This window comes from Geotrypetes seraphini, chromosome 11, assembly GCF_902459505.1.
Source record: "Geotrypetes seraphini chromosome 11, aGeoSer1.1, whole genome shotgun sequence".
In the NCBI taxonomy this organism is placed as follows: Eukaryota; Metazoa; Chordata; class Amphibia; order Gymnophiona; family Dermophiidae; genus Geotrypetes; species Geotrypetes seraphini.
In genome coordinates this window covers 116,985,220-117,000,713 of record NC_047094.1, presented here as the reverse complement: position 1 = coordinate 117,000,713, position 15,494 = coordinate 116,985,220, and the positions used below count along the sequence as shown (strand labels likewise).

General features: G+C 50.3%; 1 protein-coding gene across 2 annotated transcripts in view; it reads left to right on the top strand.

The window, feature by feature from the left end:
- The window catches only part of ASXL1 (ASXL transcriptional regulator 1), a 227,894-nt gene that overhangs the window by 22,182 nt on the left and 190,218 nt on the right, over window positions 1–15,494 (top strand). For both annotated transcript variants that reach the window (XM_033962878.1, XM_033962877.1), the window contains exon 2: window positions 10,733–10,815. In XM_033962878.1, the coding sequence (XP_033818769.1) occupies window positions 10,733–10,815 (83 nt within the window). The remainder of the gene's footprint in view (window positions 1–10,732; window positions 10,816–15,494) is intronic.

Genomic DNA, 15,494 nt, shown 5'->3' with positions numbered 1-15,494 from the left:
TTCTCCTTCCTCTCAGATTCCAGCGATGCGTCTGTCTGAGCCTTAGGCCCCGCCCCGGTACATCATGTGATGCACAGGGAGGAGCCTAAGGCCCTGATTGGCTCAGGCACCTCAGGCTCTTCCCCCCCCCCCTTGGGAGGAGCCTGAAGCACCCGAGCCAATCAGGGACTTCCTTAGGGCTGCCTGGGCCTTAGGCCCTGCCCCAGTGCATCATGTGATGTACAGGGCTGAGCCTAAGGAAGTCCCTGATTGGCTCAGGCACCTCAGGTCTCTCCCAAGGACATCCTTCCTACTATTTGTGGGGCGCCGGGGGTGATCGCGTTTGTACGGGAGGCCCTCAGCCATTTTTGACAGGTCTGCTTGTCTCTTCATATTTTATTTTTTTTTTTATGGAGCAGATATTTTGCATGTGTAACACACGCAAAATATGTGTGCCATGGAAATAAAATGAATAAAAAAGACAGGCAGGCCTGTGAAAAATCCTGCAGACCTTTCGGTAACTCAGTTATCGACAGGTCTGCAGCAGTTGGGTTTGACAATACTAAAACCCAATTCAAAATTGCCAAGCAATTGTTAGTGAATTAATTGCTTGGCTATTTTGCATGGGGTTTTACTAATTTACATGGGAGAATCGGGATTGGGTTGGAGGGAAATTGAGTCGCAAACCGATCGGTACACGATTGGTTTGCTTAGTGAATCTAGCCCTAAATAACTAAACTAGATATTTAACAAATGACAGACAAATAAACATGTGGCACACTTTTTAAATGTCAACTAAACATCCTCCCAAACTTGTAAAGGTAAATTAAGAAACTACCTGCAATGGTTTATCCTTGAGAAAGTCTTCCAACTGGACTGGATCAGTGTCCCAGACGTTTTCCTCAGTCCACCATGTTTCTGTGATGCCAATGATGTCAACGTTATCTTTTTGTGCCATATCTTCTAATTCACCCATCTTATTCTGTAGGCTCCCTGCGTTCATGTACATACACTTGAGTTTACAACCCGTTCCTTTTTTACATTTCCTTTTCAATCTGTCTTGCTTGTGATCCAGTGAGTCTTCCCCTATATCTTCCTGCACAGTATCCTTTGGTGAGTCTTCCCCTCTATCTTTCTGCATGGTATTCTCTGGGTGTACCAGTTCCCGAAGCATCGATTCTCTCTCTCAGTCGACTGTCGGCTTTCCCCTTCTACCTAGTTTAAAAACTTCTCAGCTTCTCTCTTGATGTTGTTTGCAAGTAGCCTCGTTCTGTCTCTGCTGAGGTAGAGTCTGTCCTTTCTGAATAGCTTGATCTTCCTCCAGAACATTGTCCAGTTGTGCACGATGTGGAACCCTTCTTCCTCACACCAGTGCCGTATCCACGCGTTGACTGCTTGCATCTCATCAGCCCTGGGTACCGGCAGGATCTCCAAGAATGCTATCCTCTGCATTCTGGTCTTCAGCTTCCTTCCTAGCATCCGGAACTGGCCCTTCAGTACTTCCCTGTTATAGTTCCTGTTGTTCACATTGTTCTTCCCCAAGTGGATCACCACCGCCATATCTTCCTCTTCCACGCTGTTGATGATCCTGTCGATGCGGTTCACTATATCTTCTACCTTGGCTCCTAATAGGCAGGTCTCCAGCCGATCCTGCCTTCCTCCCGCTATGTGGCTGTCGACTTGTCTGATGATGGAGTCCCCCACAACGACTGCTGTCCTCTCTATCTTCTCTTGCATCTCTAGCTGCAGGTCCGTGTCCCGCACCGGACTCGCCTTCTTGTGGGTCCCCTCCACTGTTTCCAGAGCTCGCTGCTGTGTCACCCATTTCTTCCTGGTGGTTGTCTGTCGGGTCCACACTCTCTGTAGGTGTATCTCGGCAGTTCCACTATTGCTGGTGATTTTCCATGGCCTCCCTGTATGCCTCCTCTATAAACTTCTCCAGCTCTTGGACTTCTTCCTCGATGGTGTCCTCTATCTTGATGTTCTCTGCATCTCTGTCTTCCTCCTCCACTGCTTGAAGTGCCTCCAATTCCAGTATTCTGCCCTCCAGGAGTCTGACTTGTTTCTTCAGGCTCTCCAGTTCTCCGCATTGAACGCATACGTAAGACCGCCTCCCAGAGGGGAGGTAGTCATACATATGGCAGACGGTGCAGAAAACTGGGTAGCACAACATCCTACCTCTGTCTGCTGCTTCCACTGCTGCCCGCTTGTCGGTTTACTGTGGATGTCTTCTGTGCCTACTGTCTGTTCTCTTTGCCTGCAGTGTCCTCTGTGTCTGCCTAGCTGTGTGTCCTCTGCGCCTGCTGTTGTCTCCTTCTCTCCTTTAGCGTCTCTTCTCAGGGAGCTTCGGTGGTCTACGTCAGGGGTGGGTGGGTGGAGCTAACTTTTTCCGGTTCCCTCCTGAAGTCTCCTGCCTCTTCTTCCCCCTCGTGCGCTTTTCTGTTCTTGCTTTCTGTTCTTGCTTCCCTCTCCCTCTTTCACTCTCTCCTGCTGCTTCCTTTCTCTTGCTTTCCTTCCTCCTCTTATCAGAGACGCTATCCCCCCCAATCTGCACCTTATTCCAGGCCACCGCCAAAGAAACAGGCTCAGCAGCAGCAGCAGCAGCAATGTCAGCGGAAGCTTTAGACACTGGCTGCAGCCAAGCCTACACAGCCTTTTTGACCATCTCAGTCAGAGCATTACATCAATCTCTCTGCCCCTATCTCCTCCTCTTCCCATCAAAGGTCATCTACATCATTTTTATCAACGATGGGAATTGATCACTTCTGACCTCTGGGTGCTCTCCATCATCAAGGAGGGTTATTTTCTTCATTTCCTTCAGATTCCATCAGACCACCAGCAGGAGAGTTTCCTATCGACATGATTTCAAACCTTCAGTTATCCCAGGACAAGCAGGCATGATATTCTCACATGTGGGTGACGTCATCTACGGAGCCCCGGCGCGGACAGCTTTTCAAGCAAACTTGATTGAAGTTTCAAGTTTGCACACTGCACCACGCATGTGCATGCCTTCTCGCCCACTAGAGGGCGCATCCCACCTCGTGGTCCTCAGTTCAAATTTTTCCGCGGAGCAAGAAAGCCCTGTGGATCTGAGCTCCAGTGTTTTTGCCTTCTAGCTGCCGCGTTTAGTTTGTTTTCCCCTTCGAATTAGTTCGCGGTGCTGTTTTTCTTTTCGGTTCTTTTCAAAAAAAAAAAAAAGTCTTTCGTTTTTCGTCGGGCTCCGGGGGCTCCCGGAAGCCGTGGCCGCGGGACGTCGGTACGTTCCCGGCCTTCTTCTTTTTCTTCGTGGATGTCCCGTCCTGTTACGGGATTCAAAAAGTGCAGCCGGTGTGAGAGGTTGCTTTCCATCACTGACCCTCACCGGTGGTGCATTGTCTGTCTTGGGCCCGAACATCCGACAGACTCGTGTGATCGCTGTGCTACCTTCCAAAACAGGGCCCTCCGTCGCCGTAAGGCCAGAATGGCGGAATTGTTCGCCGTCGACGCGCCGCCTAAGGCCTCGACGTCGGCCTCGGTTTCGGCCCCGGCCTTGACCTCGGCCTCGGCGTCCTCGGGGGCCTCGGCCTCGCCTCGGCCCTCTTCCTCGAAGGCGTCGTCAGTGAAGCAAGCTTCGGGTAAGTCCTCTGTTCCATCCCCTTCAGCAAAGAAGCCATCCTCGAGTCAGGCCAAGGCGGGTGGGTCGACCCCGGCCCCGCATCGGACCTCGACTCCGCACACCCCGAGGGAATACTCGAGACCGAGGTCGCCCTCCAGGGAGTGTGCCCCGGACTCGGAACTCCCCACCTTCGTGGGGATTCCGGCCTTCCAGGATCTCCTCCGAGCTCTGATCTCCTCGGAGCTGTCGGGAGCCCTGGAAGTGTTGCAGCGTGCTGCGGTTCCGGCGGCCTCGACCTCGGCCGGGGCGCCTTCGGTCTCGGAGGCCCCGACCTCGGCTCCCTCGGGAGCCCCGGCCTCGGCGACCTCGGTCTCGGGTACTGTGGCCCCGTTCACCTCGGTCTCGGCCCCGCCCCGGACCTCGACCTCGGGGGAACCCCCTGAGCGGAGTGTAAGGCCCAAAGAAAAGTTGCGCAGAGTGCGCCGTCTTTCCTCCTCTTCCTCCGGGTCTTCCAGGCACGCCTCGCCCTCGACGCGACCTCGGACGGGGCGTCGATCGAGGAAGTCTAAGCGGCCCCGAGGCTCGCCTCGGCGCGACCATTCCTCGTCGTTCGGGGGCGAGGCGCTGCAGGTGTCGGAGTTGCGCCTCGACAACCCGAGGCTCCTCCGCTCACCTCTTGGGAAGTCTTCCCGGGCCGCCTCGCCGAGGAAACGGGAGAGTGTCCCACGAACCCCGGGGTCCTCACCCAAGGGTTCTGCGAGGAGGATAACTTCCCCTTCCCCCTCGAGGGCCCTCGAGAGGGGATCCTGGGATTCGGGATCTGTTAGGGATCCTCATTATTCCCATGAGGCCTCCCCCCTCTCCTCGGTGGGGCGGTCGAGAACCCCGTCTCCCCAGGCTAGGCCGTCCTCATTTTCATCCTTCGTTCAGGACATGGCCCAAGCCCTGGGGATTGACCTGATGGTAGGTTCTCGGTATTCCAAAGAATTTTTGGAGGAACAGGACCTCCCCACTCCTAGAGAGGTGCCTAGACTCCCTCTCAACAGTGTCCTTCTGCAAACCTGGCTGAAGAACTTGTCAAACCCTCTTACAGTCACGTCTGTGCCTTCAAAAATGGAATCGAAGTATAGGACGATTCCCCCTAAAGGGTTCGATAAGGCGCAGCTCTCACACCAGTCTCTTCTGGTGGAGTCTGCTCTTAAAAAATCACAGCCCTCACGGGTTTCTGCGGCGGTTCCACCAGGCAGGGAGGGGCGGACCCTGGACAAGTTTGGCCGTCGCCTCTATTCAAATTCCCTGATGGCCACCAGGGTTCTAAATTACGCCTTCACCTTTTCCTCCTATTTGCGTGGTATGGTGAAGGACCTTCCTCAATATCGAAACTCGTTACCGGACTCCCAAAGAGCAGGATTCGATAAGTTTATGTCCAACCTGTCTCAACTGCGGTTGTACCTATTCCATGCAGTGTACGACGCCTTTGAGCTGGTTTCGAGGGTGTCGGCCCTCGCGGTGGCCATGCGCCGCTTGGCCTGGCTTCGCACCCTCGACATGGACCCAAACCTGCAGGAACGCCTGGCAGACTTGCCTTGTGTGGGGTCCGAGTTATTTGACGAGTCATTGGATGCGGCGACCAAGCGCTTGTCGGAGCAGGAGCGCTCTCTAGCATCCCTGGTCCGCCCCAAACCTAGGCCCCCGCCGCAGAAACCCTTCCGGCCTCCGCCGCGCCGATACCCTCAGAAGTCGACCCCGGCTTTCTCGAGACCGCCTCCGAGACGTCCGTCTCAGCGAGGCAGAGGGGGACAAACCCAAGCCCCGGCGCAGGGCCCTTCTAAGCCCGCGCCTTCCTTTTGACGGGCTGAGCGGACGGGGCGGGTTCCCCTCCGCACTTTCACAGGAACCCCTTCCTATCGGGGGCCGTCTTCGGTCCTTCCGGGAGGCATGGACCGGGATTACCTCAGACGCTTGGGTGCTCCGGATCGTCTCCGAGGGCTACTCGCTCAACTTTGTGTCCTCGCCACCGGACAGTCCCCCAAGTTCAGTCCCCTGCAATCGTTCGCAGCTACCGACCCTTATAACCGAAGCCAAAGCCCTCTTGAAGCTTCGGGCGGTCGAGCCGGTCCCCAAGGACCAGTGGGGTACGGGGTTTTACTCCCGCTACTTTTTGGTTCCAAAAAAGACCGGGGACCTACGCCCCATACTGGACCTCAGGAAGCTCAACAAATTCCTGGCCCGAGAGAAGTTTCGAATGCTATCTCTCCCGGTTTTGTATCCTCTCTTGGAGGAAGGGGACTGGATGTGCTCCCTCGACCTGAAGGAAGCATACACCCATGTTCCGGTGCACCCCGCCTGCCGAAGATTCTTACGATTCCAGGTGGGGGACCTCCACCTCCAGTACAGGGTTCTGCCCTTCGGCCTGGCCGCGTCCCCACGAGTATTCACGAAGTGCATGGTGGTGGTCGCGGCAGCCCTGAGGTCACGTGGACTCCATGTGTTCCCTTACCTGGACGATTGGCTCATCAAAGCCCCGACCAGGGAGGGGGTTATCTCAGCGACCCGACAGTCTATTGCCTTCCTGCAAACTCTCGGGTTCGAGATAAACTTTCCAAAGTCTCAGTTGAGGCCGTCTCAGTCTCTTCAATTCATAGGTGCGGTGCTGGACACGGTGCGCCTGCGCTCCTACCTGCCGACCCAGCGGTTGGAAGCCTTGGTACGGATGAGCCGCCAGGTCTCTCAACTATCGAGGGTGTCGGCCAAGCACATGATGATGCTGCTGGGCCATATGGCCTCGACGGTACATGTCACGCCGTTTGCGAGGCTACATCTGAGGATCCCTCAGTGGACCCTCGCGTCCCAGTGGCGTCAGGAGTGCGACCCGGTGTCTCGCCTCATTTCGGTGACTCCGCTTTTGCGGAAATCGCTGCGTTGGTGGACAGACTCTTCAAATCTGTCCATGGGGCTACTGTTCCGCACTCCGCCTTTTCACAAGGTCCTGACCACGGACTCCTCGGAGTACGCGTGGGGAGCCCATCTCGACGGTCTTCGCACGCAGGGCCTGTGGTCGGCAGAAGACCGTCGGTGTCATATCAACGTGCTGGAGCTGCGGGCCATCTTCCTAGCACTTCGAGCCTTCGTTCACATATTGCAGGACCAGGTGGTCCTCGTCCGCACGGACAATCAGGTGGCAATGTACTATGTGAACAAGCAGGGGGGAACGGGATCTTGGCCCCTCTGTTCCGAGGCTCTTCGCCTTTGGGAGTGGGCGGCCTCCCGGAACATCTTCCTCCGGGCGGTCTACATCCAAGGAGAACGGAATTGCCTGGCGGACAAACTCAGTCGACTTCTGCAACCGCACGAGTGGACCCTACACCCAGCAGTTCTACGCGAGGTTTTCGCTCGCTGGGGAACGCCACAGGTGGATCTGTTTGCCTCTCCGGAGACACACAAACTACCACTATATTGTTCTCGGATGTACTCGCGGGACCGTCTGGAAGCGGATGCCTTCCTACTAGACTGGGAAGGGAGGTTCCTGTATGCATTCCCTCCGTTCCCTCTGATCATGCGAACGTTGGTACACCTAAAATCGTCCACGGCCACGATGATTCTCATAGCACCTCGGTGGCCGCGTCAGCACTGGTTCTCCCTGCTGCTCCAGCTCAGTGCCAGGGAGCCTCTTCCCCTACCTGTCTCTCCTTCTCTGCTATCTCAGAGTCAAGGATCCATGTTACATCCCAATCTGCAGTCATTGCACCTGACAGCTTGGTTTCTTGTTCCCTGACTCCTCCGGACCTGTCTCAATCGGTGAGGGAGGTGTTGGAAGCCTCCCGCAAGATCTCGACGAGGCTTTGCTATGCGCAGAAATGGACCAGGTTTTCCACCTGGTGTTCGTCTTTTCACCTGGATCCGGTATCAGTTCCGGTATCCTCGGTTCTGGACTATTTATTTCATTTGTCGCGCTCTGGCTTGAAAACCACTTCGGTGCGGGTTCATCTCAGTGCGATTTCTGCTTTCCACCAACCTCTGGATGGACGCCCTATGTCTCTCCATCCCTTGGTGACACGCTTCATGAAAGGGTTACTCAGGGTTTGTCCCCCTCTTAAGCCTCCGTCTGTCGTGTGGAATTTGAATGTGGTCCTGGCTCAACTGATGAAACCCCCTTTTGAGCCACTCAACAAGTCCCTCTTGAAATTTCTGACTTGGAAGGTGGTGTTTCTGATCGCCCTCACCTCCGCCAGGCGGATTGGGGAGTTGCAAGCCTTAGTTGCGGACCCTCCTTTCACTGTCTTTCATCACGACAAGGTGGTTCTCCGCACCCATCCTAAGTTTTTACCTAAAGTTGTGTCTGACTTCCACCTCAATCAGTCCATTGTCCTTCCTGTGTTCTTCCCGAAGCCCCACTCCCATCCCGGCGAGACGGCGCTTCACACGCTTGACTGTAAGAGGGCGTTGGCATATTATCTTCAACGCACCAGGTCTCATCGGAAGGTTCCTCAATTGTTTTTGTCCTTCGATCCCAATCGATTAGGGCATCCAGTTTCCAAGCGCACTCTGTCTAACTGGTTGGCCGCTTGCATTTCCTTTTGCTACGCTCAGGCTGGCCTTCCTCCCCCGGGTCGAGTCACGGGGCACAAGGTCCGAGCAATGGCAGCTTCGATAGCCTTTCTCCGATCCACTCCGATGGAGGAAATATGTAAGGCTGCCACTTGGTCTTCGGTTCATACATTCACCTCTCATTACTGTCTGGACACTCTATCCAGGAGTGACGGCCGGTTTGGCCAGTCAGTTTTACAAAATCTGTTTTCCTAAATTGCCATCCTCCCACCTGCCCTGTTTTTGGTTAGCTTGGAGGTCACCCACATGTGAGAATATCATGCCTGCTTGTCCTGGGATAAAGCACAGTTACTTACCGTAACAGGTGTTATCCAGGGACAGCAGGCATATATTCTCACAACCCGCCCGCCTCCCCGGGGATGGCTTCCTTGCTAGTTATGGAACTGAGGACCACGAGGTGGGATGCGCCCTCTAGTGGGCGAGAAGGCATGCACATGCGTGGTGCAGTGTGCAAACTTGAAACTTCAATCAAGTTTGCTTGAAAAGCTGTCCGCGCCGGGGCTCCGTAGATGACGTCACCCACATGTGAGAATATATGCCTGCTGTCCCTGGATAACACCTGTTACGGTAAGTAACTGTGCTTTCTCTCAATCTGTCAGACATTTTAGATGTTTCCAGAAAACTTGCCCCAGACAATGTTACAACCAGAAGTGGACTAGGTTTTCTGCTTGGTGCGATATTCATCACAAAGAGCTTCAGTCTACCTCCTTGACTTAAGTTTTGGATTATTTCATATATCTCAATCTGGCCTCAAATCAACTTCAATTAGAGAGTCCATCAGCCACTAGAAGGGAAACCTCTTTCTGCCCATCCTGTGGTTTCCAAATTAATGAAAGTACTTTTCAATATCAAACCACCTCCAGTGGTTTGGGATCTCAATGTTCTTACTAAATTGTTGAAGCCTCCATTTGAACCAATGTCTATGGATCATCTGAAATATCTCACTTGGAATGTTGTCTTTCTCATCTCTGTCACTTCTGCTCGCAGAGTTAGTGAGCTGCAAGCTTTAGTAGCGGACCCACCTTTCACAGTATTCCATCACAACAAGGTGGTACTCTGTACTCATCCAAAATTCTTACCAAAGGTTGTTACAGAATTTCATCTCAATCAATCAATTGTGCTTCAAGTGTTTTTTCCCAAGCCTCATCCTCATCCTGGAGAATCAGCTCTTCGTACTCTGGACTGCAAGCATTCTTTGGCCTTCTATTTGCAAAGGACTAAGTCACACAGATCTTCTCCTCAACTTTTTGTCTCCTTTGATCCAAGTTGGGGCATCCTGTTTCCAAAATAACAAGCTCCAACTGGTTGGCTTCTTGTATCTCATTTTGTTATGCTCAGGCTGGTCTGCACATAGGGGGTTGAGTTACAGCTCACAAAATTAGAGCTATGGCAGCTTCAGTAGCTTTCCTTAGATCTACACCTATCGAGGAAATCTGCAAAGCGACCACTTGGTCCTCGGTTTATACATTCACCTCTCACTATTGTCTGGATTCTTTTTCTAGACGGGATGGCCATTTTGGCTAAACAGTATTACAAAATTTATTCTCCTAAACACCAACACTCCCACCATCCCATTCTGGTTAGCTTGGAGGTCACCCATATGTGAGAATGTGCTCCTGCATGTCCAGGGATAAAGCACAATTACTCACTTTAACAGGTGTTATCCAGGGACAGCAGGCAGATATTCTCACAACCCTCCCACCTCCCCTAACTATCTGAACTGAGAAGAAGCTGAGGAGACACACGCCTTATGGGCGGGAAGGCACTCGCACATGCGTGGTGCGACAGTCGCAAACTTTTTGAAGTTCTTCAAGCAAGATTGATTATGAAGCTGTCTGCATCGTCAACCATATGTGAGAATATCTGTCTGCTGTCCCTGGATAACACCTGTTAAGGTAAGTAACTGTGCTTTCTGGTCTGTGGAATGACTGTTAAATTCTTTTGAGATCTTTTTAAATCCCTTACCAGACTTATAAGCTGCTACAATCTTCTTTTTGAAGGCCTCAGACTGCTCTTTTGATCTCATCATGGTGTTCATTTTCACTGCAGCAGTCATGAGCAAACCAAACTAAATGTTTGAGGTTTAAGTAGGGCAAACCTTCAAAATGCTGAGTAACGATGTTCTAATTATGTGCATCTGATGTGATATACTTGTTTGTGATTTGAGCCACTTTAAGTGGGAGTATATATAGGGGTGTCCTAATTTATTCCTCAGAATACACATTTTTGTGGATATCTTTTGTTTCATGAATAAATCAAGGAAATTTTTTTCTTGTTTACCAAGAGCTCATACCTTCAGAATTACAGCAGTTGGATGAAATAAAGTAAAAGTAAATCATGCCATTCAAAAAAGAATTCTTGCCTAGGAAAGACAGGAAAATTAGATAGTTTTAATTCAGATTATTCACTAATAAATAATTTTCTTGTGTGTTTTGCAGTTCCTGTTGCATATGCTAAAAAGACACTCTATTAGAATAGCCTGAATGAAAGGTTGTTTTGGAGTATGTTCTGGGAATAACTCCCATTATTTGTGCTTTTATTCTCTTTCAGGTGCTGGAAAATTACTCTGATGCTCCCATGACCCCAAAACAAATTTTGCAAGTTATAGAAGCAGAAGGATTGAAGGAAATGAGGTAGTTTTTTGTGTTTTTGTGCGATGGTAGCTGGGTGAATATTTGTGGGGGTAAGCAAAGTCTGCTCATATCTCCAGGTAACTAAGGGGACTGAGCAGGCAGGCAAATATCACAGTTATGAATTTAGGAGAAAAAATACATTTATTTAGATAGTAGCTTTTAAGGTTACGTTTATATAATCTATTATCCCAGGACAAGCAGGCAGCCTATTCTCAACATGTGGGTGACGTCATCCAAGGAGTCCAGATGTGGACAGCTTCGCAAGCTGATTTGCTTGCAGAACTTAGTTTGCGATTGCAGCACCGCGCATGCGTGAGTGACATCCCGCCCAGGCAAGGGCTTGCGTCTCCTCAGTTCTCAGTTTTCTGCGGAGCCGAGAAGTCTTGTTTTCGATGCTCTGTGCTAGACTCAGTTCTAAACTTCAAGCCTTCTCTCACCACGGCTTGTGTTTTGTTATTTTTCAGGGTCGCTGTGTGTGTTGCTCGTTTTCATTTCTAAAAAAAATATAAAATGAAAAGACTTTAATTATTTTCTTTTGTCACGGCGGGGCCTGCTTTCTGGCCTCCGCTGGCAGGTTTCGGTTTCGCTGAAGCCATCTTTCCGTCTGTGTCCAGACTGGTCACAGGCTTCAAGAAGTGTAGCCGTTGCCAGCGCATGATCTCCCTCACTGACCCACATAGGTGGTGTATTCAGTGTTTGGGACCTGACCATCGTCCGGAGTCGTGTACTTGCTGTGTGCTACCCTTCAACCTCGAGCCCGCAAGCATCGTCGAGTTCAGGTGGAGAAACTTTTTGGCGTTATGGATCCCCTTGCCCTGGTCTCGACCTCGATCTTCCATCCGTTCAAGCTTACTGGGGTTCCGCCTTCTGCCTCAGCCTCGTCTTTGATCAAGCCTGCCTTGTTCGAAGGGACCTCGTCCTCGAGTAAATCTGCTATGTCTTCTCCTGATGAGACACTTGCCTCGCTGCCTCCCTCAGGTCAGGTGCCAGCAATGGTTATCAAGCTGTCTAAGAAGCATGTCTCCAAGTTGAAGAGTCGTTCTTCCTCGGAGACTGTTGCTACACCAAAAGTACCAGATCCTCCAGTCTCGGATTCACGTTTGGATCGTTAGTTGGGCAATATCCTTGCCAAACATACTCCTGCATCGACTCTGCTTCCTGCAGTCCAGCCTGAGCACTCAGCAATAACACCTGGAGTCAAGCCTTGGCTGAGCTTCGAGCTGAATCTCCTCACTCTGTACAAGGAGTCGAGTCCTTGGGAGTGCCTCAAGAGGATTCCACACTCTGTATGCAAGGAGTTGATTCTTTGCGAATGTCTCGTCTGGAGCATAAGCACGCTATTCAAGGAGCCGAGTCCTTGTCAGTGCCTTGAGATGCCTCGACACCAGGAGTTCAATCTCTTGTGGTGTCTCGATCTCCAGCCCTCGTTCCTCGCATAAGGCATCGCTCTTCCTGAGGTATAGGGCAAAGACTCCTTGACTTTCTTCTCTGCGAGACTTGCCTGGTTCGAGGCACAGTTCTCCACATCAGTCGAGGCATCCATCGAGGTATAGATCCTCGCTCTCTGTTCTTCGAGGCGCTTCAAGGTCACCTTCCCCTCGAGATCGGCCTACCTTGGAACAGATATCCTTCTTTTCTATGTCAAATGAGTAAGGAACTCAAGATTAATTTGGACTCTGATTCCAAATACACTACTGAGTAGTTACATTACATTACATTGGTGATTTCTATTCCGCCAATACCTTGCGGTTCAAGGCGGATTACATAAGAGTTGTCAGGAGGTAACAAGAAAAGCGGAGACTTAGAAGAGACATGATAGAAACCTTCAAGATCATGAAGGGTGTAGAAAAAGTAGACAGGGATAGATTTTTCAAATTATGGGGAACTACAAGTACAAGGGGGGCACTCAGAGATATTGAAAGGGGAAAGGTTTAGAACAAATGCCAGGAAGTTCTTTTTCACCCAGAGGGTGGTGGATACATGGAACGCGCTACCAGAGGATGTGATAAGCAGGAGCACGCTACAGGGCTTCAAAGAAGGATTGGATAGGTACCTGGAGGACAAAGGGATTGAGGGGTACAGATAGGAGTAGAGGTAGGTTATAGGGACAGGATTAGAGAGGTAAGTTACAAAATTAGTTTGGGACCACTGTTCAGGCAATAGGCCTGATGGGCCGCCGCGGGAGCGGACCGCTGGGCAAGATGGACCTCTGGTCTGTGTCAGCGGAGGCACCTTCTTATGTTCTTATGTAAGAGTTACATAAGAATTACATAAAGAGTTGTCGAGACCTTAAGGTGATACATCAGTGTTCTCCCCAGAAATTTTTTTCAGCCGGGTGACATGAAAAAGTAGCCGGGTGGGGCGGGATGGGGAAATTTGGTGGTGGGGAAAATTAACCCCCTCTTTTACTAAGGTGCGCTAGCATTTTTAGCGCGCGCAAACCCCTGCACTACATAGGAAAACTAGCGCCAACTCAATGCTGGCATTAGCATCTAGCGCGCATGGCAATTCCTCCGCGCGCTAAGCGCACACTAAAACCACTATCGGAACTTAGTAAAAGGAGCCCTAAATGTATACTATTTTTATTAGTTAATTATTATTATTATTTTCCAATGCTCAATATGACTTCCTTTTTTATGGTTTGACACTTGTACCAGAATATTTTTACTAAATTTAATAAGTATTTGCCCTCTTTCAAATGGTATAGAGGTCTAAAAAAGGGAAAGGCATTAATGAAGTCATTATTTCAATCTAGCCATTTATTTCTGCATGAATTTAAACAACTAAAAAAAAAAGATAAATATAGCTCATCCAGTCATACAAGAAATGACTGTACAGCAGGGGTGCCCACACTTTTTGGGCTTGCGAGCTACTTTTAAAATGACCAAGTCAAAATGATCTACCAACAATAAAATTAAAAAAAACCCACAAAGCACACTGTACGCAGAGAAAATGTTAATTATCATTTATATTCCGCGGGTTTTCAAAAAGGTCAAGGCAGACGATTCTATGCAATGTCACCTCAGGAACAACTATACAAAAATAGACAAATATACCCCCTCCCTTTTTACTAAATTGTAATACTGGTTTTTAGAGCAGGGAGATGCACTGAATGCCCTGCGCTGCTCTCGATGCTCATAGGCTCCCTGCGCTAAAAACCGCTATTGCGGTTTAGTAAAAGGGGGCCATAGTGCAAAATATAGACAGCAGATATAAATTCTTAAAACAGACATATTTTGATCACTAAACTGAAAATAAAATCATTTTTCCTACCTTTTTGTCTGGTGATTTCATGAGTCTCTGTTTGCACTTCCTTCTTCTGACTATAAATCCAATATTTTTTTCTTTCTGCCCCTCCCCTTTTCTTTCTGTCTCTCTTTCTTTATCACCCCCTGCCCCCCCCAAGCCATCGTGCCAATTTCTCCACTTCCCCGATTCTTTCCCTACCCCCTAAGCCACCATGCTGATTTCTCCCTGCTTCCACGAGCCAGACCAGGAATATACAAGCGCTGGACTCACAAGACTTCACCTCTGATGTCAATTCTTACGTCGGAGAGGAAGAGCCAGGCAGCGATTGGCTGGCCCAGAACTTCTTCTCTGACGTCAGAATTGACGTCAGAGGTGAAGTCTTATGAGTCCGGCGCTTGTACGCACCTGGCCTGGCTCAGGGAGGCAGGAAGAAAAAGATTGCCAAGGCAACGCGATTGACTCACATTGCCTTTGTGATCTACTGGTCGATCGCGCTCGACCATTTGGGCACCCCTGCTGTTATGGTATGGTATCCTGTCCTGACCTGAGGAAAGGGGTTTAGTCCTCAAAAAACTGCCTTATTTCCATTTCCTATTTATAAACTTTAATCAATAGATACAATACTACTTGATTCTACGTAAAGCAACAAAAAAAATTTTTTCTACCTTTTGTCGTTTCTGCTTTAATCATCTTGTCTTCACTCTTCTTTCTAGCCAGCATCTGTCCGCTCTGTCTTCCATGCAGCATCAGCCCCTTCCATCCACTGTCCACCCTCTCCCCGTTCCATATGGCATCTTCCCTCTTTTTATGCTCCTTCAATAAACTGTCTATCCTGTGCCCCTTTTCTTCTCCTTTGTACATGATTGATTTCAGCTCTGCCACCTCTCCATTTTTCTCTCTCTGTCAACACCCCGTCCCCTATGCTCTGGGAACTCTCTCTTCTCCTTTCTTTCCTTCGCACCCCACAGTCTGGTATCTTCCCTTCCCTGATTCTATGGCATCTCACTTCTTTCCTTTTCTTCCATCTCTCCTTCTCCCTCCATGCTCTGAAATCTTCTTCTTCCTTTCCCCCTTCCTTTTCCCTTGATTTGGCATACTTTCCTCCTTCCCTCCAATCCCTGGCATCTCGTTTCATTCCCTCCCTCATCTTCTTTCTCCCTCCAGTTGGGTGCAGCAAGTCTCTCCCCCTCTGCTCCCTTTCCTCCTTCTGTCACCCAAGGCCTGGCGTCATGAACTTCTTCAGGCAGCAGCATTCACAATTCGCTGCTGTTGCCAGCTTCGGGCCTTCTTCTCTGCCGGGGTCCTGCCTTCATAGAAACAGAAGTAGGCAGGACCCGGCAGCGAGAAAGGCCTGAAGTAAGCAAGAGCAAGTAAGCTTCCCTCCGTGGCAGGCCTATCTCCCGCATGCTCCGGTGCTCTAATGGTTCGTG